Genomic DNA, 22,743 nt, shown 5'->3' on the forward strand with positions numbered 1-22,743 from the left:
CTGTGGCGCACTGGAAGCTGGTGGATGCCACCTCCCCCCTGCTGTGAACCTCGACCGGAGACCCAGAGTGCGACTCACATGCCAGGCTTGGCTCCAGCCATGATGACCATGCGCAGAGCGATGCGCTTGTGCAGGTTCCATTTCTCCACGGCGGCCGCCACGCAGATGACGCCCACCAGCAGCAGCGTCGTGTTCTTGAAGTACTCAGCTGCCACCTGCAGAGAGGCCAGCACAGTCATCCAAACCAGCCCGGACCCGGGCGTCCAGAGCGCCGGGAACATGGGCCATGCCCAATAAAACGCAAAGAAGCCGGGGACAAGGAAGCAGGGAGACAAGGAAGCAGGGAGATGGTGATTAGTAAAAAGCCAGCTGTATGCTGCGCGCCTACCTTGGACAGGCGCTTTGCAATGGTTATTTAATTTAATCCCGTCAACAGCCCTATAAGATAGGCCTTTGAGCCCCCTCTTTTTTAAACATAAAATCACTGTGTATTTAATTACAATATGAATATGGTTTTAAAGAATAAACACACACTTTTACATTAATCCTTAAGAATTACTGAAACTGAGAAAATAAAAATAAAAATCATTGAAACTGGTGTTATGGGTCGGAAGAGTGACTCCCAAAAAGATTTACTAAAACCTTAATCACCAATACCTCAGAACATGACTTTATTTGGAAACAGGATCCTTGGAGATGGAGTTATTTCAATTAAGATAAAGTTGTACTGGGGAAAGGCGGGCCCTTAACCCACTAAGACTGGTGTCCTTAGAAGAAGAGGAGAAGAGACTCAGGAAGAATGCCAAGCAAAGACAGACCCAGACAGAGGGGAGAAGATGCATTCCCGGAAATGGGAGTGATGCACCCACAAGCCAAGGAATGCCAAGAATGGCCCAGCCAACGTCAGAAGCCAGCCGAGGCAAGGAGGATTTTCCCTTACAAACTTCTGATAGAGTGTGACCCTCCTGACACCTTGAGTGTTCTGGCCAGTTTGTGGTATTTGGTTTCAGCAGCCCTAAGAAATTAATACACCAGGGCTTGTTTCCAAATCTCATTTAAAAAAATTATTTTCATTTTTATTGGAAAATTAGAATATGCTCATTATGGAAAATTTCAAAATATAGAAAAATGTAAAGAAGAAATTACCCTTAATTCTACTATATTCTACTATAGTTAATATTTTGGTATATTTCCTTCAAGTCTTTTTCCCCTGTGTTTAGACAAACACATAAGTAGATTTATACAGTATCTACAGTTTTATATCCTACTTAAACATTTTTAAATTTCACATTGTATCCTGATCATTTTCTCATGAGATGAAAACTTATTGTGAAAATTCATGTTAATAGCAGCATAATGTGCCACCACGGGACATATCAGAATATCAGGATTTATTTGGTCATTTCCCTTTTGCTGAATATTTAGGTTTATTCCTTTTTTTTTTTTTTGGTACTACAAATGGTGCAAAGAAAAATGTCCTGCATATATATTTATCCTTAATTAAATGTGATTATTTCTTTAGGATAGAGTTCTTGAATGAATCTTTGTAACTTGCCTTAAGCCTTAATTTAAAAAAAATTTAAATAATTTAAACTCTAAAATTACAAATAGTTCCAAAAATGAAAACAGCACAAGGAACACCCATGTACTGTCCTTATAATTATTTTTTCCTAAATCATTGAGGCTAAGTTACATACATTATGGCCCTTTACTCCTAAATTCTTCAATGTGTCTTTTCTAAGAAAAGGTATTTTCTCTCACATAACCACAATATAGTTAACTTCTCACATACTTAAAAAAATTTTTTTTTCAATTTTGCCAACTTTTTTGAACTCATACAATTCCTACTACTAGTAATTATGTGATAGTTTAACAAAACCCATTGTTCTCTACCTACAGATTTTCAAAATGTCATAAAAAGTACAGTTATGAATGGTTGTTAACATGTTAATACACAGTTCCTTTATTTCAAATGTGTTTGCCTTGACTCACTAACAGTTCCCTTTGCATCTGTTAAATAATATTACCCATTCCTCCAAAAACAACAACAAAAACACAAATAAAAAAGAGAGGCATTTAAAGCACTAGAGTATTACACATAAACCGATCCATTCATGTCAGCTTTACTCATAATTTTAAATCGGCAACGTAAGAAAAATAAAACCTAGTCATACAAAAAGCTTTCATGGGTTCTCTAATCTCCTGATCTGCTGAGTCTTGTGGAGGGCATAAAAGTTGAAAACGTTTTATATGTTAACTACCTTAGACTGTATCTACAGCAGGGGCTGGTTTGCCAGGAAAAGTTTGAAGCGGCTGTTAACCCAAGTTGGCTATTTTCAGAATTGAAACTATAAAAATAAGACCACCATGTGATACTGAATCTTGTCTCATACACTTTTTAGTGATAGGGAAAGTGAGACATAGGCCAGTGAAAAAGATGTTACATATGTTTGGAATCAGTGGGCCACATCCCTTAGAGCATTCTCTTTTTATCTCTGCCTGTGCATTCCAGTCAGACTGCAAAGCCCAGTTCAGGCCTTGTATACTCCAGAAAATCTTCCTAGTGATTCTGGCCTCTAAACTCCAGGACATTCCCTGTAGGAATCATTAATTATATATGTCATGGAGCACTTGGAGCAATGCTTGGGTTGTTGCTTCCTTATACTGCTGTTCATTAATTTATATTTTTATGTGTACCTCTCTCAATGCTCAACTAAACTGTAGCTTGCTAAAGGATAAACAAGGTCCATGTCTTATATTTCTTTTTTCTTTTTTGTATGCTGTATGGCAGGGGTCACATTTCATTCTTTTTCCATGTAAGTATCCCATTATTGCAGCACCATTTATTGAATTTTTGTTTGTTTGTTTTCTTTCTTTTGTTTGCTTGTGTGCTTGTCTTTGGGAAGTAAATGGGCTGGAAATTGAACCCGGGTCTCCCGCAGGGCAGACGAGAATTCTACCACTGAACTACCCCCTTTATACTTCTTTCTATATGTCTTAGCACCTTGTAGAATAATATGCAAAAGTAATTGCCCAATAAATATTTGTGTAGAAATGAGAGGAAAAGAGAAGGTTAATTTTTAATTTAAAAATTCTCTTAAAGTGAGAAACACATTTTTAACTGCAGGAAAATAAAAATTGAACAGGAAAGGGGATGTAAATATAGTCGATTACTTGGCATTTGATGTAAGCATTGTTACATAATCACATTAATGTTGAACTTTGATTATCGAATTCACAAAAATTGTGATACAACCATATTGGGAAGCTGGAGGGAAAGAAACTAGGGGATGCCAGAGGACAAAATCCTCAATTGATAATGTCTAATAGTGATAACTCAAGAACTAAAATAAAAATATCATATAGAAATACGGAGCTTAAAGCCAGAAGAAATAGTTAAACTTGAAATTTACTGTCTCTGAGGAGCAGGACTGTGGTAAGGGGTGAAGGGTGAGGGAGAGGGAAGGAAACTGCTGTTTTTTCATTATATGCTTTGTACGATTATTTGAAGTTTAAACTCTGTGCATCTAATATTTTGATACCATAAAAAGCCAAAATAAAGGCAACTCACTCCATTTCCCTCTTCTTCCTTCATGTTGATTTCTTTGCGTCTGGTTGATCAGGTTTATGTAAGAGGAGAACAAACATTTGCCCTCTCGTGACAACTCTCTGGGAGGAAGAGCACTCTGCTTTGGCTAACCTAGTACCTGTCCCCAAGCCCATTTCTCAGCTGGCAGCTGCACGACTCCTCCCTAAGGGCAGAGAAGGTCCTCTCTCTGGACAAGCTCCTTCCTTGGGGTGGATCTTCTCTGGGAGAGGGCAGATAAGACTCTGTGTCGAGGCAATGGGTGAAATGCTGCCCCCTAATGGGGGGTGGAAATGCTGCCGTGGTCTAGGACCTTTCTCATCTCATGGTTGCTACCTTCCCAAGTTGCTAGGAGGCAGCTCTGTGCAGAACCAGTGTTTTATTTTCCTCCATCTACTGAGGAGGGAAAAAACACAGAAGACATGAGATATGATAGTATTAAGCAACAGTTCCCCCTCTGGCCCCATGGCTCATGGTACCCTGGGAGGTTTTCTAATAGTCAGTGCAAGCGTTGCACAATATTATGAATGTACTTGATGTCACTGAATTGTATACTTTAAAATAGCTAATTGTATGTTATGTGAATTTCACCTCAATCAATAATAATAAAAAAGAGTCACAGTATCACTTTGGTAATTTTTCTGGGGGATGGATTCACATTTTGATTTCCTGTCTCTTTGGCAGAGGCCACTCTAGAATACCAGTCTGTCTATGATTACCTTTTGGGGGGCTCAGTGCCTAAACTACATGTAAGTGGGGCTACTTTCTCTGGATTTCACACAAAAGAAAAGGAAAAGGAACCAACAGGTATAGAACCAAATGCTTTCTAAAGCCAGGCATTTTGCAGTCACTTTCTCACTTGATCATCACACAATCTTATGAGGTAGGTACTGTTACCATCTTACTTTACTGAGACTCAGAGTAGCTAAGGAGTTTTTCCAAGTTCATAAAGTAAAGGGCATGATATTTATTCAGGTCCATTTGAACCCAAAGCCTGCGCTTTTCCTACTACCCAACATGCCACATGGGACAGGTCAACAGGAAACCACTCATCTGATTCAACTGTAGGGGAATTTTCTTGGTCTTCCAGACACTGCGGCTAATGGGAGGGGTTTTCAGCCAAATAGGCCACACACTTCTTGTTTTCGTTCTTAATCACTGCATGCACACTGGCAGGGCCGGGCCCCAATTAAGCCCCAGCCCCAACTTCAGCAGAATATTGAGCTTGTGCTGTTTTCTCATTTGATGTTTGATGGACTCATATGACCTCCCTAACCCTTTGTAAGTGAGGCCATATGCATGGGAGACACTGTCTGAAGTTTAGGGTATATTTTGTGTTATTAGGTAGTGTTCCAGAATGAGGGTTCTGGAACAGGCAGGACTTAGCTGTGTGACCCCGGGTAAGTTATTCAACCTCTCTGGGCTTCATTTTTCTTATCTAGAATTATGAGAGTCCCTACCTTATGAGGTTTCTGTGAAAGTTAAATGACACATGCATGGTACGTTGACAGTCATGATTTCTGGCAGCTCTTTTTGATATTAAGTGGTCCATACAAAGGCTGACCAGGTATGAGGCCATTAGCACAGAGTGGGCCCATGCACACAGCTGCTTTTTCACTTTCATAAATTAAAATTCTGTTCAATGGTGGTGTTTGTTTTCTAGCCAATTGATTTTTTTACAGTAAAACTTTTGTTATTCAGAAATCCCCAGGGACCATCCGAGTTCCAGGATTCTTGAGGATTACTTTAATTGTTTTCTCAAATGTGTTTCATGCTTCTTGTCTTTACTAGCAGAGCCCATAGATTACCGTCCAACATCTCGTCCGCTATGTGCCAAGTCTCGCTGACACACATATTTCATAGTATCGCACCCCACAGCCCTGTGCTCCCTCACCTCTTCTGTACTCCAGAGCCCCAGGCTGCTGGCCACTTTGAGTCCTGTCTATTATAGTTCTTTTTAAATCTTATTCTGGGGCCGTTGCTGTTTTCTGTCATAGGGTGCTTGCCATTAGCATGAGTTGGGAAACTAGCTAACAAAACTTTGTTGGAATTATTTGTGAAGAGAAATTAGATTCTAAATGAGTGCTCCTCTCACGGGTAAAGCACATAGATTTTGTGACATTTGCACTGAGGTTTTATCACCTTATTTGCTTTTTCACTCTGCGGTTTTAGCATGCCAAATCACTGAGCCTGGAGAGCAGAGGTGTTTCTGTACTGTGTTTTAGAGTACGCTCTTGAAGAGTATATCAGAGTACAGCAGCCGAGAGCTTGGGCTCTGGCATTCAGACTGTCTGGGTTTAAATCCTTGATCCCCCACAGACTAATTGCATGCTATTGTATAAACTACTGAACTTCTGTTCCTAGGTCACTTCCACCTTTTAAGGGAGAGTAATAAAACATAGCTTATTTAATCCATCATCATGCGAATCCTAAATAAGATAATGCAGGAGGACATTTAGAGCAGTCTGGCATGTAGAAGTGATAAATAAATGTGAATTATTATTATTAAAGAGGCTACAAAAATGATAAAAGCTTCAAGCCGAGACTGCGGTTCAGGAATCAGCCTGATGGCATGACCAAATGAAAGGAGTAAGAGAAAGGAAGCTAAATAAGGAGGAACAAGGTGGACTTGTGAGACAAAGATTTCTCTAAATTTTCTTAAGTGAAGGGTGAGTGTTTCAAAAGTGCCTTCTCACATAGCCTGGATAGAGATGTGACAAAAACAGAAATTCTGGTACATTTAGGCTATTTACAAACTAGCTCCTTAGTGAATTTCAGGTGACCTTGGTTACTGGTGAGTGTTATTTATTTATTAATTTATTCTCTTTTTTTAAAATTTTATGTTTTTATCATCACAATCCACTTTTGCATGTGAAAAAAAACATATATTCAAAAAACAATACATTTCAAAGCACACTGCAACAATTGTGCAACAGATTTCAGCGTTTGGTGTAGGTTACAGTTCCACGAGTTTAGGCTCTTACTACAGATGAGCTTTTAAAACATTGCTCGGTTACAGAATTGCTTATTGATCTCCAGCTATGTTACTTTCATGTGTGTGTGTTTCTTTCTAAGGAGAGTGGAGGCTTTGGGGGCTCGATTCCTAGAAATATAAGGAGAATGAAAATCTGGACCTTAACCTCAACTCAGTGCTCTTCTCATCAAGAATGTAGGGCCCTTCCTGGTGCCCTGTGGGGATAAGAAAGCACCAGACCCACTCTCTATTCAGAGCGTGTATGCAGAGTGCTGCGGTAGGAGCTGTTATGCCCCAAGTTGTCTCATATTGTCACAACTCCCCATGAGCTAGGCATTTTGACTACTCCCGTTATTCAGATGAAAAAACGGCAGTTTCGAGAGGTAACATAACGTGCTCAAGGCTACTTAGAGAAGAAAATTAGATTTAAGCTCAGCTCTACTCTACCCCAAACTTGGATCTTCATCGCCTCTTCACTGCCACGTCTCCCCATTTTTGCTCATGATGGTGGCAGGGAATTGCTTTCCCTGCTCTGAACTGACCGACAGGATATGTGTACCTGACTGTGTTCTTTCTTCTGACACGGACATTTGGTGGATTCCTTGAGAAATCCAGCCAATCAGCGCCGTGACTGCTGGCTGCATAGACCCTGGCTCTCTTTGAAAGTCACCTCTTCAAACGGTGGGAGTGTCGAAGCCCCTCAGGAGACAAATGGTTGATCTCTTTTGGGGGATCTTTTGTTCCTTTGACTGATTCGGCAGTGAAACCCCCCAGTTCCTAGAAGCTGAGGCCCTCGGAGCTGGGCTACACACTCCTCCACTCCAGTCTGTGTCCCAGCAATGGGGCCAAATGCAGTTGAGTCTGGCTCTCCCCATTTCCCTGGGGGAGTGGGGAAAGGTGGGGGGTCAGCAGGAATTCTGTTTCTGCTGGATAAATCTCCTGTTTGGGTGCACACACACCCTCCTGATCGCCCAATTCACATTTCCGAACATGGAGGTTTTCAAACTATCCTCACTTCATCTGAGCGATTCAGGGGCCACTGTGGGAAAGGGGTGGCCATGAGGTTTTGGGATTCTCAAACTGAGTAGGATTTCCCCTTCTGTTTGTTTTGTATAGTGGGTCTCCTAGGATTTGGTATAAAGAAAATGTTTTGTTGCTTAAAAATATACATATATTTTCAAACCCTGCCCTAGAGAAGTCTAAAGCAGAGAGAACCAGGTGAGTGCTGAACTAACCGAGAAGCCAGCCCAGCTGTGACCTACCTGGAGATGCTGATTTCTCAAGCACCCCCACCCCCACCCCATGCCCCCCAGTCTATTCAGGACTGTTTGAAGCTAAGACAGGGGCTGAGCCCAAGGGTAAAGGGACTCTGGTCAGGTAATGGGTTGTAGGGCATAACTCTCCCCCCCGAAACATTAGCTTGGTCTCAAAAGATTACGAGGTCTGTAGGTTCCTAGTTCAGGTCCAGCCCTGCTTAAAGCCCAGGCTTGGCACTTGGTTCTGGACCCTGCCTTGATGGCTGCGGGGGGGAGCCTGGGCTGTAGCAGGTGGGCTGGCATGGGATCAGTGCCTGCAGGCTTGGCCTCCGTCCCCATCAGCTGCATGCAGGAGGAGGGTCAGCCCCCATGGTGAGGCAGGTTCAAACAAGTAGAGACAGGAGAGTCTAGGCAGTGTTCAGGAATCCAGAGGGCCAGAAAGATCAGGAGCACACAGGGAAGCAGATTTATGACCTCAGAACTAAGTGCCATGTGGCTGCAGAGGTGGTTGTGTTATCTCAGTGGGAGCTGTCTCTATTCCCCTCTTGCTCTGGCAGGAGCTAGAATTTGAGCAAGACCTGCTAGAAGGCTTGCAGTTCAGGGTCACTGAGATAGCTGGAGGGGTGAGGATGAGCGACTCTGTGTGTGTGTGTGTGTGTGTGTGTGTGTGTGTGTGTGTGTTTGCATTGGGGAGTGGGTAGAAAGAGAAAGCAGATGTAGTTACTACATCCTGATTTTCTGAGTATCCTGGAGAGCTGTTCCTAAGCTCTCAAAGCTTTCTTTTTCCCCAACCAGAGAGCCCTTTGTCTCCCCACTCCGTCATTTCTCCTTTAATCAGTAAATTTTAGCTAACTTGATATACAGGGGTATTGTGCCACGCTGTAAATACTGGGAGCAATGCATCAGAAGGGGCTTAGAGGACATTAGAGGCAGATAAAATGACAGTGGTGAGAATCGTGATAAAGGCAAAATGAGAAAACGAACACAAAGACGAACCTGTATTCCCCCATGTTGTTTCTATTTTTTGTCTGCTAGAACATCAACTTCTCAAGGACAGGGGCCATTTCTATGATTTCTCATCCCTTCTCAGCACCTGAGCACTACCGAGAGAAGGCAGTCTGAGCTTTGCTCCCTATGAACTCTTAACACCCGCTGACCAATAAGTTATCACCATAAAATGAACTATTTATATGTACACATCCAGCAGACAGTGAGAAACCCAGACTGGTCAGCTATAAGAAACAAAACGGCAGAAATGATGTTTTAACCATCTTTTATACCATGAGTATACCTGTAATACCCCATATCACATACGGTAGATACAGAGCTCGACAATATTTTTCTGAATATTGAGTGAATAACTATCAGGGGCAAAGCCACCGTCTCCAGGGTCATACTGACCCTATTTGCATGTTTTCCTTCCTATGCAGATTACACTGTTGACACACCATGAAGAAACATTTCAGTCAAGAAACATTGAGTGAGAGCTAAATGCAGCGATGGCACTGTGCCAGATACAGGACACAGACATTTTACATTTGAAAGGCATGAATCTTGGCAGAAAAAGGATATGCCTACAAAAGTTTGTATGTCGTGTAGCTGGTGTACTATTTAAAGGATAAAGCCTCAAATAAGTTTAAAGGAAGGGAAAAACACTTTCAGTTGAGATCTCTGGAAAAGCTTCAGAGAGGAAGGTCATTGAGTAGGATTTTAAAAGTAAAAGGAATTGGAGAGAACTTTCCGGGATAAAAGAACAGCCTAAGTCAAGGCAAGGAGATGGCCAAGCCCAAGGAGGGTATGGGGACTAACACGAAGATGGTTTGTCTGGAACAGGGGAGCATTCCTGAGGAGCCCAGCGTAACTTCTCCCTGACAGCCACGGCACTTGTTCTTGGGACCAGGTAGGGGTGCAATTGGTCATGGAACAGAAATTTTCTCTGCAAAGTTAACTGGCTCACAAAGAGATATAAACCAGGCCCTTTACTTTATTGACATTTTCCTCTAATCTGAGCTAACAAGGTCAGCTAAGCAGAGTATATTTGGACTAAGATGCTCCCTGTATCCCAACTATAAATATCATTGCCAGCCAAAGCCACCTTATCAGATGAATTAGATTTTTCACTTTAGCTGATAAAACATGCCATTTGATTCCTCTTAGCATTTCCCTTCCAGCCTCTGGCAAAAACAACGCCTAATCTCTCACTGAACAGTCTTTCTTTTCTCCTCACAAAATCAAATTACCCCTGCAAACAACTGCTTCCCTGGACTTGCCTTATAGGTTTGGCCTTCGTGGCTGTCCAAGGCAGGGGGCCCGCTGATGATTTGTTGCCTAGCAACATCCGTAGTGTAAGGATGGGCCAACCTGCTCACAGGTCTGGAGAGATTCCCACTGCAGGCAACTCTCGGAGTAACAGAGATATCATGGACTTTGAGGTTAAGACATGGGGTTGGCTTTTGGGTTGCCTGCCGTGAAATACAAAGATGTAACTTTCTTAATGAATAGTTGTCTCACGTTAAAATATTACTTCTGATTCAAAGTTATTTTATAACTTTATTTTTTCTCTATCTGCTACTTTTACTCTCAAGCCCACTGGTTTTTGGTTTCACAATTTTAAAGAGAAACCTGCAGAACAAGTTTGTATACCTTTTTAAATAACACTCATGTTCAAGGTTGATTTTTCTTTTAAGCACGTACAAAATCCTATCCTACACTGCCCATTTTCTTTCTACTAAAGAAGGGGGAAAATTGGAGCAATTTTCTAATAATTCAGGTCCCAGACTACTTTTTAGCTGGGTCCCCAGGATATCAGGGGAAAAAAAGCACTGTTGAGAGCCCTTGGGATCCCACTCTTTTATGGTGAGCCTCAGGCTATGGAAATGGAAAGCCCCTAAAACAAAACAAAACACAACAAAAAACAATAACCCAAACCCACCCACCCCCCAAAAAGATCATAAGCCCCCAAAAAAACCCACCTGTCCAACTGAGTCCCAATAGTAGGAAGACAAACTGCTCATTTGTGATGAAGTATAATGATGATAGGATCACCTAAATCTATCATTGAATTTCCAAAAAATTTCTGTTATCATTGTCAACGCATTCTACAAACTCAGCTACGTTCTTCCTTATACCACAAAGCTGGTCAGACCCATACTTCTTGGTAATAACTCAGTGTGAAGCCACATAGTCCTTTATGGAGTGTTTTTCTTACAGCATAGCAAGCAAGAGGATAGACTTTGAAATCTAACGGGCATGGGTTTGAATCCAGTTCTGTTATTTCCTATCCTTAGTTTGGGGTAAGTTCTTAACTTTCTGCACCTGCTTCCTCATCTGTGGGAAGTGTGAGCATTAAATAACAAAGGTAGCACTTCTGGCACAGTGTCTGACTTTAATAGGCATTCAAGCATTAGTTCCCTTTTCTCTTCCTTCTGTGCTTCTGCTCTTAACCTCACTTCTCCCTCAGTATTCAGTCTTTCTCATTGGAAATGCGAGGAAAACAGGAAGTGGATACCAGGTGCTGTAATGAGATGTTTCAAATGGAACCAGGTACTAATGAATAAGAATCAGCACTTCTCTTGCTCCTGCCTTCTGGTTGTGTTTTCCTTCTTCGCTGTTTCTTTTTTTTTTTTTTTTTTTCTTCTTCCCTGTTTTCGGCAGGCTTAAATGTTTGTCCTGAAATTTGGTCACAACCTGGGTTTCAAATTGACAATTTCTGCTTGAACTTTTGAGAATGCTATAGGTAAAGAATGAGCAGGAGAGGGTAGACTCTAGGCAGAGAGCAGCCAAGGAAGAAATGTGCTGTAAACCTTGAGCTGGGGAAGAAGGAACAGAAATGTTTTCTAGGAGGGTAGATGAAAACATTGTCAGGACTCAGGCGACACATGGTAAGTCTCTCTGTCAACAATGCCTACTCTCTTTGTGCTTGGCCTTATAATGAGACTCAAAAGAAATGGCGCCCCGCCCCACCCCACCCCGGCCATGCTGGGACATGACAACCAGGGGTGAAAGTATCCCTGGCGGCATGGGAATTGACTCCCAGGGATGAGTCTGGCCCTGACACCTGGGGACAACAATGTCATCCTGACCAAAAGGGGGAAAAGAAGTATAACTAATAAAGTGTCAGTGGCTGAGAGAGTTCAAATAGAGTCAAGAGACTACTATTCTGGTGGTTGCTGTTATACAAGCTTCAGTTAGACATCGCCACCTATCATACCTTACCAAACCCCAACCCAAACCATTCCAGCCAATCCTAAAGAACACCTAGGGCAACTTCTAAGATTCTACAAAGTTTCCATGCACAAGGGTAACTTTCCAGAAACCTACAACCTACATATGGGTCCTCCGACCAGATAAGTTCTGAAACCTAGAGGGGCCAGACTCTCCAGAACATCAACTAGTTCCATCTTTCAACCCCATATTATTGACAGCCCCTTCCAACCTTGTCATGTGTCAACTTGGCCAAGTGGTGGTACCTGTTCATCTGGTTGGGCAAGTGCTGACCTGTCTGTTGCAATGAGGACATTTCATAGAACTAAATCATGAGCATGTCAGCTGCATCCACAGCTGATTCCATTTGTAATCAGCCAAGGGGAGTGTCTTCTGCAATGAGTGATGCTTAATCTAATCACTGGAAGCCTTTTAAGGAGGATTCAGAAGAGACAGGCTCTCTTCCTGCTTCGGCTGGTGAGCCTCTCCTGTGGAGTTCATCCAGACCCTCCATCGGAATCGTCGGCTTCACAGCCTGCCCTACAGATTTTGGACTCTGTGTTTCCATGGTCACGTGAGACACATTTATAAATTTTATATTTGTGAGTGTTCCCTGTTGATTCCATTTCTCAAGAGAACCCTAACTAATACAAACCTGAAAAAGTTAGAATGACTATAGCCCAAATACTTCCTAAACAATGGGACAGCAAAGATGATGATGGAGTTATACAGAGAAGGTAGGGTTTAACCAATGAATATGATTGCTGAATCATTAAACTGATATTTCTTTTAGTCTCCAGTATCTTAGAGCAGCTAGAAGTAAAACCTAAAATTGTGGAATTGTAACCCATACCAAACTCTGAAACCTGTTCTACAACTAATTCAAAGCTGTGCTGTGCTTTTAAATGTATTGCTTTTTTGTATATATGTTATTTTTCATAAAAAAGAAAAAAAAAGTTGATTGTTATAATAAAAAAGACTTTATTCCTTCTAGCCTCCTATATTCTGGAGCAGCTAGAAGGAAAAATCTGGGATGATCATAGGGTAGCCCATGACAAACTCTGGGATCTGTCCTGTAACTACCTGTTGAAGAGTGCTTTGAAAACTATTGCTTTTTTCTTTCTTTGCTTTGTATATATGTTATATTATACAAGAAAAAAAGCTAAGAAGCAAAAAGGAAAAACAGAGGCCTAATTCTTGCCTTTGAGTTCTGATAGTCTAAACGGACATACAGAAGACTGGGAAAGATCAACAGCAGGCACGTGTAAGTGCCAATCATATAGTTCCTAAGGGGTTTCGCTGAAGGAGCAACTAGATGTGATTAATCAAGGAAGTCTTCCTGAAAGAGGCACGTTTTGAGCTAGTTTGAGGGAAATGAGGTCATTGTTTGAAGGAGAGGAACGCGGGTCCAGAACAGCAGGTGCAAAGGCTTAGTGCTAAGTGGTCATTCCAGAGGGTGAAAAAGCCCCTTCTTCCTCGAGTGACTCTCCCTTCACCATGAGCTCTCTTTTCCTGGTCCTGCAAGGCCTCAAGCAGGGGGCTGGGCCACAAGTGGTCTAACCTCACTGGATCGGAGGACCCCGAAGAATGGATAGAGGAAGGCAGGCACCAGGGCTGCAGCTCCAAGAGGCACCGCCTCGGAGATCCAGTACACAGCAGTCACGGTCAGCACGTAAGCACATGCAGCCTCCTGTAATGGGGAGAGAGGACGGTTAGTCACACCACAGTTGCTGACACCGAAAAGCCATGATCAGACACAGGGCTGAGGCAGGAGGCATTTGGACTAGAACGTGGGTGCCGAGATACAGTCCCGAGAGGTAAAAGGATGGACTCAGCAGGGGAGACAGGGAATACGTGGTGGACCCATATTTTAGTGCGTGGACTTACGGCTGTTTCTTGGGTGGACCACTGCCTGGGGTGTAATTTGAACTCATGTGCAGCAAGGCAGCCAGCAGAGTGTTAAAATATTACAGCTCTGCTGGTACCTAAAACTTTAAAGAAAGGGGACTGAAAATTAACTGCAGTATCTAAACCCAACTTCGTATACTATAAAAGTGGAGTTCAAAGCTTTCCTTGGACTGGGGCATAGCATTTTAGTGTCAAGTTGATCTAAAACTAAAGGTTTCTGGGGTAGTCAAGGTGTTTCAAGATTGCTGAGATCAGTTTGTGTTATTTGTTCATATGTGAACTCCATGATAAGCCATCCTGAGTCCAAAACATGCGCTAAGATAACTAAGATATGAGATATGAGGGCATTTGATTGTGTACCTGATTGAAGAGAAGCAGATCACTTAAAAGTGTGATTTATAAATAATCCTAATATGATTTTCATACTGTGCTCTTCCAGTCCTGGGATTCTGTGGGTGAGTCTCAGGACTAAGGGAATGAGGGGAGACAGTAAAGCCACGAATCCAGGCACCCTTCTCCATCTCTCCCTAACCAGAGTCCCTCTGCTTTCATCTGGTTTATATACTGGATTACACATAAGATTTTACGTGGTAAAAAGGACTCTACTGCTTTAAAAATGAACAGAGTAAATACCTCTGCTTTAGGCTATTTGCCCAAACAGCTAAATTCAGTAGTAAATTTAACCAAGTAAATTGGTAGGCATTGTGTTCACGCAGTAACTTGTTGACTATTTTCCCCTTCAATTTTCAATCTGAGGTTCTTTCATTTTGGAGTAGCATCTCAGGTTCCCTGGGTGTTTCTGTGGTAGTTAGATTCAGGTGTCAACTTGGCCAGGTGAAGGTGCCTAGTTCTGTTGCTGTGGACATGAGCCATTGGCATGTGAAACTCATCTGTCACTGATTTCATCTGCAGTAGGCTAGGGGGAGTGCCTGCTGCAATGAGTGATGTTAGTTTGATTGGCTGGATGCTTAAATGAGAGAGCTCAGCACAGCATAGTCCAAGCAGCTCAGCATACCTCATCTCAGCACTCGCAGCTCAGCCCAGACCTTTGGAACTATAGAAAGGAATCACCCTGGGGAAAGCTGTAGGAACCCAGAAACTGGATGAGAAGTCCAGTAGAGATCATCCTGTACCTTCCCATGTAAGAGAGAACCTCAGATGAACATTAGTTGCCTTTCCTTGAAGAACTGTAAGTTTTGAACTAAATTAATCTCCCTTTATTAAAAGCCAAGCCATCTCTGGTGTGTTGCATTCTGGCAGCTTTAGCAAACTAGAACAGCTTCTTTACAGAGTCAGTAATGAGCTGAAGGAAGGTTGTGGAGGGGAGAAAAGCAGTCGCGAGGTAGGCAGCAATCCAGATAATGGGACCATCTCTGTGGATAAGGAAGAGGAACAAACCCCTCGCTCAGGGTTTTCAACTTCAGCACTACTGACATTTTGGGCTGGATAACTCTTTGTTGTAGAGAGCATTCCTGTGCATTGTAGGATATTTAGCAGTATCCCTGGCCTCTACCTTTTAGATGCCAGTAATGTCTCCTCAGGTGTGACAACCTAAATTGTCTTCTAATATGGCCACATGTCCCTTGGCAGACAGATGCCCCAGGTTGAAATAGCTCTAAGCAATATCTGGTTCTCATTGCTCTTGGAATCCATTCAGCTTTCAATACACATGGAGCTCTCCTTCTGACCAAGGGGATAAAAAGTATTATTTCCTTTGAAGAGAAGGTCCGGAAATGTTTCCCCAGCCCACTCACTTTGCTGGTTCCACAATACAGGGGTGCACACAGAGTAAATGCACACGATAATTTTATGAAAAATCAGCCCCCCCTCAGGTCAGGAAAGCATAGCCTTGGGAAGCTGTTAAAAGGCTTTTTGTTATCTTGCCAGACTCTCTCTCTTTGGAACTGGAATGCACCCCGTTTCTAGGTTCTGGGCCCTGTTTTGGTTGGGAAATACTGACTTTGCAAAGTCCTCTCTGGGGTGACCCATCTCCCAAAAGTTGCCCTGAAGGCAAAAGCTGCTAGACGCAAGGAAAGGAGAGTAAAACTAAGAAAAACTCGAGATGCCAAACAAAAGCAAAGAGAACATTCAAGATTCTTGGAAAAGGAAATGAAGGGGTGAAACAATTGCACACTATGCAATATGTAAAATTATACCACAAGATTTCTGCATGAAGCTAGAACTCAACAGATACAGAACATGAAAATTCACAATTAAATGGACGTTAAACAACAGTGGGTCAAAGAAGAAATTGCAAGAGAAATTGGTACATATCTTGAGAAAAATGAAAACCAGAACACAAAATATAAAAACTTATGTTATACAGTGAAGACAGTGCTGAGAGGGAAATTTATAGCCTAAATACCTACATATAAAAAAAAAAAAAGCTAAAATCAAAGCTTTAACTGCACCTGGAAGAACTAGAAAAGGGAGAGCAAACTAATTCCAAAGCAAGCAGAAGGAAAGAAATAACAGATTAAAGTAGAAGTAAAAGATATTTTAAAATAAATAAAAAACAATAGAGTTAACAAAACCAGGAGTGGTTCTTTGAGACGATCAATAATCGACAAACTCTTAACTGGACTGACAAAAAAAAAAAAAGAAGCAAATATCAGAAATGAGAAGGGGAACATTACTACTTACCCCACAGAAATAAAAAAAAAATCATAAAAGGACCTGATGAATAACTGTATGTCAAATTAAACAATCGAGACGAAATGGACAATTTTTTAGAAACACACAATCAACTTACACTGAGTCTAGAAGAAATAGAAGACCTCAGTGGACCAATAACAATAAAGAGACTGAATCAGTTATCAAAAATCTCCCAAAAAAGGAAGCCCAGGATCAGATGGCTTCACAGGTGAGTTCTACCAACCATTCCAAGAATAATTAATACCAATCCTACTCAAGCTCTTCCAGAAAAACTGAAGGGAAAGGAACATCCTGAAGAGAAGATAAAACATAGGACCTTATAACACAGTGAATCCTGTTGCGGACAATGATGACTGTGGTTAGGACCTCAAATATAAGGACATTCTTTCATGAACTACGACAAATGCATGTCACAAGTTGCTAATAATAGGGTGGTATATGGGAAAAATACACCCAATGCAAACTATGGATTAAACTTAACAGTAATATTTTAATATCCTTTCATCAATTGTAACAAAGGTACCACACCAATGCAAAAGTGTCAGTAATAGGGGGGTATATGGGAATGATATATTTTACATGACTTTAATGTAAACCTAAACTTCTCTAATTTAAAAAATACATATAACAATAATGAAAAACATTATTATAAGTGAAAGAAACTAAAGACAAAGTACTAACTATTATGATTCCATTTATACAAAATGTAAATATAAACAAACCTATAGAGACAGAATTAGATAGGGGTTCGGTAGGGCTGGGGAAGTTCAGAGGGATTGAGAGGTGACTGCTAAGGGATATGGAGTTTTTCGTTCTGGAGTAATGAAAATATCTTAAAATTGACTATGGTGATGGTTCAATTCTTATTATACTAAAATCCATTGATTGCAGCCTTTGGATCGTTCATATGGTATTTGAATATATCTCAATAAAACTGCTTTAAAAATAATCAACTCTGGGCTGGCCACGGTGGTTCAGCAGGCAGGAATGCTTGCTTGCAATGTCAGAAGACCCGGGTTTGATTCCCGGTGCCTGCCCATGTAAAAAAATAAATAAATAAATAAATAATCAGCTCTCCTTAACCTTGGCCTTCAGTAATGCTGATTGCCCTGAACAGCGCTGACTAGTGTAGTTGAGAGAGGTCACTGTGACTTGGAGGGCCATTGTGCAGAAAATCTAAGCTGGCTGTGGGTTCTTCAATTTTTATATAGTTCTGAAACACCTGCCCTGAGGTTGGCTGCTGATCAAGGAACATGCCAAATCTTGTTCTGTTTATACTCCAATGGGTTGAGAACAAGCGTCCTCAAACTCTTGAACAAAAGTTACAAAAGGTCACTGTGATCAGTGAAGAACAGCAGGAGTGATTAACCTGGCTTGGTTGGACAGGCCCTTGTTCCCTCCTGATACCCATGGATTATGGAGTTGGGATATGAGAAATGGGAACTGGGCCCAATTATTGTTGACTGTGGCTCCCACTGAGATTTCCTCTGGGGCCAAAAAATCAGAGAGAGCTTAAAACTTTCAAAGTGCCGCTAAGACAACAGAATCAACAGTGAAATGAAAATGGCTCCATTTGGAAAAGAATACAATTTAGAGAAATGCCCACCTTGTTGCAGAAGTAAAACTACGTAAAGGAGTTCAAAGCCATTTAGCTCACTTGAGCTTACTTATTCTCATCTCTTTTCTGGGAAAGAGACACAGGGCAGGTATTAACTCCAGTTTCAGATAAAGTATACGGAATGTCCCTCACTGGGAAGCCTTTATCCCCTCCTAAAAATCCCCAGTCTTCCTTGTCCTCGTCATTACAGGGCTGCAAGTTCAGGAAAGAGAGCGAGATGGAGTAAGGGAGGATGGGAAGGTGGAAGGGTAGAAGGGAGGGAAGGAGGGAGAGAGAGAGAGAGAGAGAGGTAGGAGGAGAGGGAGAGGAAAGGGAAAGGAAGAGAAGGAGAGAACATTATCTGAAATCATTTTCCTTCTTCTAGGTACCATTTTGGTTTGAATTAAGAGGATGTGGGTAAGCCTGAGGTAAACCTTTTGATTGTTGTGTTGTTAGGAATTGGAATAGATAACTGGAGATTATCGATAAATTAACAAGCCACCTTTATACAGCAGTATTAAAAACAGGATAAACTTTCATCATTTTTATCTGGACGCAAGTATGTCCTTAGAACAAAAGAGTGAACAAGAGTACAACCTCAGAGGGATTTTCCATATATTAATTTCTCTTAGTTCACCCATGGAATCTACATAGACTTCCTTTTACAACTTCTCAATCTTCTCAAAATTTAGTAGGTGAGCTTTTATTCTGACAACCCAAAATATTCCAGAATATTGGGAAAAAAGAGACTTGTTTCCCCAGCATCTACCAAATGTCTGGCAGCTAGCTGATCAAGTGTGGTTGAATTGAGCTGAACTCTGATGACTAACAGGTCTCTCACCTACTAGAGAGACTATTGTGGGAAACCCAAGACCCTTATCACAGGTCTCAGGTCAAAGGTGTGCAGTGGTTGGCAAATATTCAGGCAGGACCTTTAAGGAATAGTGTTGCCCATTCTTGCGCTTATAGGAGAGAGTTCCCATGTATGGCATCTCCCTATATAGGATGGTTCATGACTCTACTACTAACTTATGCTTGGATCTGCTTCTTTTCCATGCAGTCCAATTACCCGCTGATGATAGTCCACTCAAACTTCACTGAAAGGTGCTTGAGGTCTGTTTATTTGCTGTCATGAAGGATTGGGGGCCCTTTTTAAAATTTAGCTTGGGAGGTTACGGTGTAACTTTTATCCGACTGAAGACACCGAAATAGTGCTTAGTTATGGATGCCTCTTGCACCCTCTTCTTCTGTAACATGGTAAACAGAGTCTGGGCCCTTTGTTTCAGAAAGCTGGGCAAGAAGAAGGGGATGGTCACTCTGAAGCTTTCCTAAAATATAGCTGTGCTAGTCACTTTGGCCAACCATTAAAACCATAGGCCAGGAGCTCCTGCCAAGGAACTTGGCCACTTCTCTAACTGCAGCCCGGAGCAGGCAAATCCATTTAGGAATTTTAAGGATCAAGTATCAGAATCTAAAACTTTTATGCAAGGGGTGAGCAATGGGGTGGGGATGTAATATGTTCTGAGCAACTACCTTTTGCCTAGCGTGAGCACAAGGGATGTCAAGGTGCTTTTACTTCATCGTAAAGAAAGAGGAGCAGTGCTTTTTTGACACCTGGACACACACACAGAAATGATCTTTGTAGGGCACAGTGAGGTAACAGTGAGCTTCAGCTCTATCTGGCTATCCAGAGGGCAAAAGAGGGTCCAAATATCTGCATAACACTAAGCCAGGCACACTGATCGGGGAAACTCTACGATAGTGTTTCTATTTCCCTAGGCAGTGGTTCTCAACTGGGAATGAGATGTTTGGCAATGTCTAGAGACATTTTTAGTTGTCACAACTGGGAGGGAAATGGCTACTGCATCTCGTAGGTAGAGGACAGGGAAGCCGCTAAACATCCTACAGGTCAGGATAGTCCCACAACAGAGAATTTATGTGGCCCAAACTGGCAACCATGTGGTTGAGAAATCCTATTCTGATTTCTCTGGCTGGAAGACGGTGCAAGGTCAAAAAAGGGCAATATCTCTTGGTTCCAGTAGGTACAGATTTTAAAATCTCTTAAAAAAATATTTATAAACACAGAGAAAGGAGAGGCTCACCTGTCTTTCCTTTTCTCTCCTCTGTTTCTACAACATCCCTCTTCCCTCAAATAGGTTATTTTGTCTACTTCAATTTTTTTGCTCTCTTCCTGCAGATTCTTCTCATTAGTCATCAGTGACTAAGGAGCTCAAGGATGGGATCCCAGGATGAAATGTGAGGACATATTAGTTCCTAAAGTTACGGTCCCCAAACGTGGGACTAATGTAAGAGAAGACTGGGGGTTCCTGACAGTGCTATGAGAAGAGGGTAATTGTGTATCTTGTTAGCATTCCCTTAACCAATCTGACATTGTGTAAGACCAGGACAAGAAAAGTCAAAAAACAACAACAACCCCCCTCCCCCCAGCCCATTTGAACGGAGCAGAAATCTGACGAGCACACAGCCCAGCAAAGCTGCCAGCACCGATCACTGCCTGCTAATCCCAGCCCAGTTTTAACCGCCGTCTCTCTGGCATTCCAGGCTATTTATCCTATGACAGATTTAAACCAGTTTGTTTTTAAGAGGAACCATCCTAATCTCCTCTGTTTACATTTTCGATTTAATGTTGGTTACCAAGTTACTCAAGGAGCTAAGTAGAAGATGTTTCTCCCCTGCTACAAAAGTGATTAATCTGCCTTAGTTTTACTTTTCCCAAAATCCCACTGGTAGGGTCAGTTGGGGGAGGAATAAAGCTACAGACAGGAGGAAAAGAACAGAGAAATGCACAGTCAAAAAGCTCTGGCTTCTCTGCTTACAAAAACACTGTTCAAAATGAAGTTATGGTCTAGAGTGGCTTATTTGTGCCAGCAGATGTCCGTCTTTCAAGCGCACAGACAAGACACTGAAGAGGACACAAATCATCAAAGGGCCATACGCACGGCATCAGGGCAACAAGCCAAGCTCCGCATACATCTTAAAAGTTCACAGGGATTAACAGTTTCAAATTTTGGTGATCAGAGCCCACCATGACCTGGATAAGTGTGCACAGGAACCCTCACTGGGACCCCACCTCACCCCACCCCAGGCCTGCTGCGGTCTGGTGATGGCAAAATTCCCTTCCTCCCCCACTTCTCCTCAGCATCATTATTGTGATGCCTTCCAGTGTCTCTAGTTGCTCTCTGATAACGATGGTCACATTTTGGCTCCCAGCAAATACAAGCTCATCAGTGTGTCCTTCTCCTTATCAGGCTGCCTGGCCCCTGCTGCCAGGGCAGGCTGGCCCCCTTATTTGTGTAACACAGATCAGTCAAGGCCCTTACTCTAATCTGACCCCTGGCTGGGGGCCTGGGAGTCTGGGAATGGGATAGAGGGAGAAGAAGGGCACTTTTTAGGAAGAAAGTATTTTAGCATCTTCCAAGAAAACAGTTCCACTTCTCCAAACAAACGAACAAACAAAATAGCCAATTCTTAGGTACTGCATAAGCAATCCTTCTCCCTCAAGGTTTTCCGGGGTGACCTCCCATCTGACCCACTGGCATCCAAAAAGGACCAGGTCAGTACTTACACTGCTGGGGTGGAGGATGGGCAGAGGCAGCAGTAGGAGCGGAACGAAGATGACCAGCAGCAGGTTTCTGGCTCTGAGCAGACCCTTCAGCAAGCCCATTTTGGACCTCCTTCTCTCCTGCACCCTCTCAGGTCCTGCTCTGCTGGCGGAAGGCGTTTGATCCTCACCACACACGTTCTCTGTCCAGGCAGACTTTTTAAACCTTCCTTGGCTTTTTTCTCAGAAGAGTCCTATTTTGTTATGGGGAGGCAGAATAGGAGGGTAGTTGTACCCCGTTTCCACAAAAGCTGGCCTCCTTGTCTTCTGTTTAGGTGGGACTGATGAGCATGGTTTTATGACCAGCAAAAAGGAACTGGGAAAGGATTGTAAATGGGGGCATAGTGGGTTCCCTCTTTGCTTGATTAGCAACAGAGTCGCTTCATTCTAGGTGTTGCCAAAAGCCCTCTTAAGCGATTAAAATTACACCTTTGTTGCTGCTGTCTGGCCTTGAAGAAATCATTTAAAGGCTTTAAAATTTAGAAAGACTTGTTTTCGCTCTCCATCATTTCTCGTCCCTCTGACAGTACTAGTTTCATCTCCTACCTGTGCTCTCTATTGGTAAAAACCTAGTCCCCTCTTCCCCTTAAAACAAGCATCCTAGTTGGTCAGAGAGTGATGCAAAGGGGCTTGTCGTTCCTCCCAAGACCTGATACCTTACTGGTTTTAAATTTCTTTCCTTCAGATTGGTTGCCCACTTATAATTTGCCTTGAGCCCGTGCCTCTACAGTTAAAAGAAAGAAAGAAAAAGAAAAAAATCCTGAAGACACTCCTTTATGTCTCAGGACAAAAACTTTCTAGAGACCCACCTTGAACTTAAACTCACCTATGGGAAGCTGGGACAGAGTCGGTAGCTCCTCCCATTGATCAGAGCCAATCAGCAAGTTGAAGAGAATGAGCCAATGGCTTTTCGAAAGGCAGTTGCAGATTGGTCACAGCGGG

At 42.3% G+C, this 22,743-nt stretch overlaps 1 protein-coding gene across 3 annotated transcripts in view; it reads right to left on the bottom strand.

Annotated features, from left to right (window-relative positions):
* The window catches only part of SLC13A4 (solute carrier family 13 member 4), a 49,209-nt gene extending 26,476 nt beyond the window's left edge, over window positions 1–22,733 (bottom strand). For 2 of the 3 annotated variants that reach the window (XM_077142448.1, XM_077142623.1), the window contains exons 1-3: window positions 21,766–22,594; window positions 13,581–13,709; window positions 79–215 (exon numbers count right to left, since the gene is read on the bottom strand). In XM_077142448.1, coding sequence (XP_076998563.1) covers window positions 79–215; window positions 13,581–13,709; window positions 21,766–21,864 — 365 coding nt within the window. In that variant the 5' untranslated portion in view covers window positions 21,865–22,594. Of the gene's footprint in view, window positions 1–78; window positions 216–13,580; window positions 13,710–21,765; window positions 22,595–22,627 lie in introns of those variants that run through there. The other variant, XM_077142541.1, reaches the window with a different exon arrangement.
* Window positions 22,734–22,743: the final 10 nt, after the last annotated feature.

Source organism: Tamandua tetradactyla, chromosome 1 (assembly GCF_023851605.1).
Source record: "Tamandua tetradactyla isolate mTamTet1 chromosome 1, mTamTet1.pri, whole genome shotgun sequence".
Taxonomy (NCBI): Eukaryota; Metazoa; Chordata; class Mammalia; order Pilosa; family Myrmecophagidae; genus Tamandua; species Tamandua tetradactyla.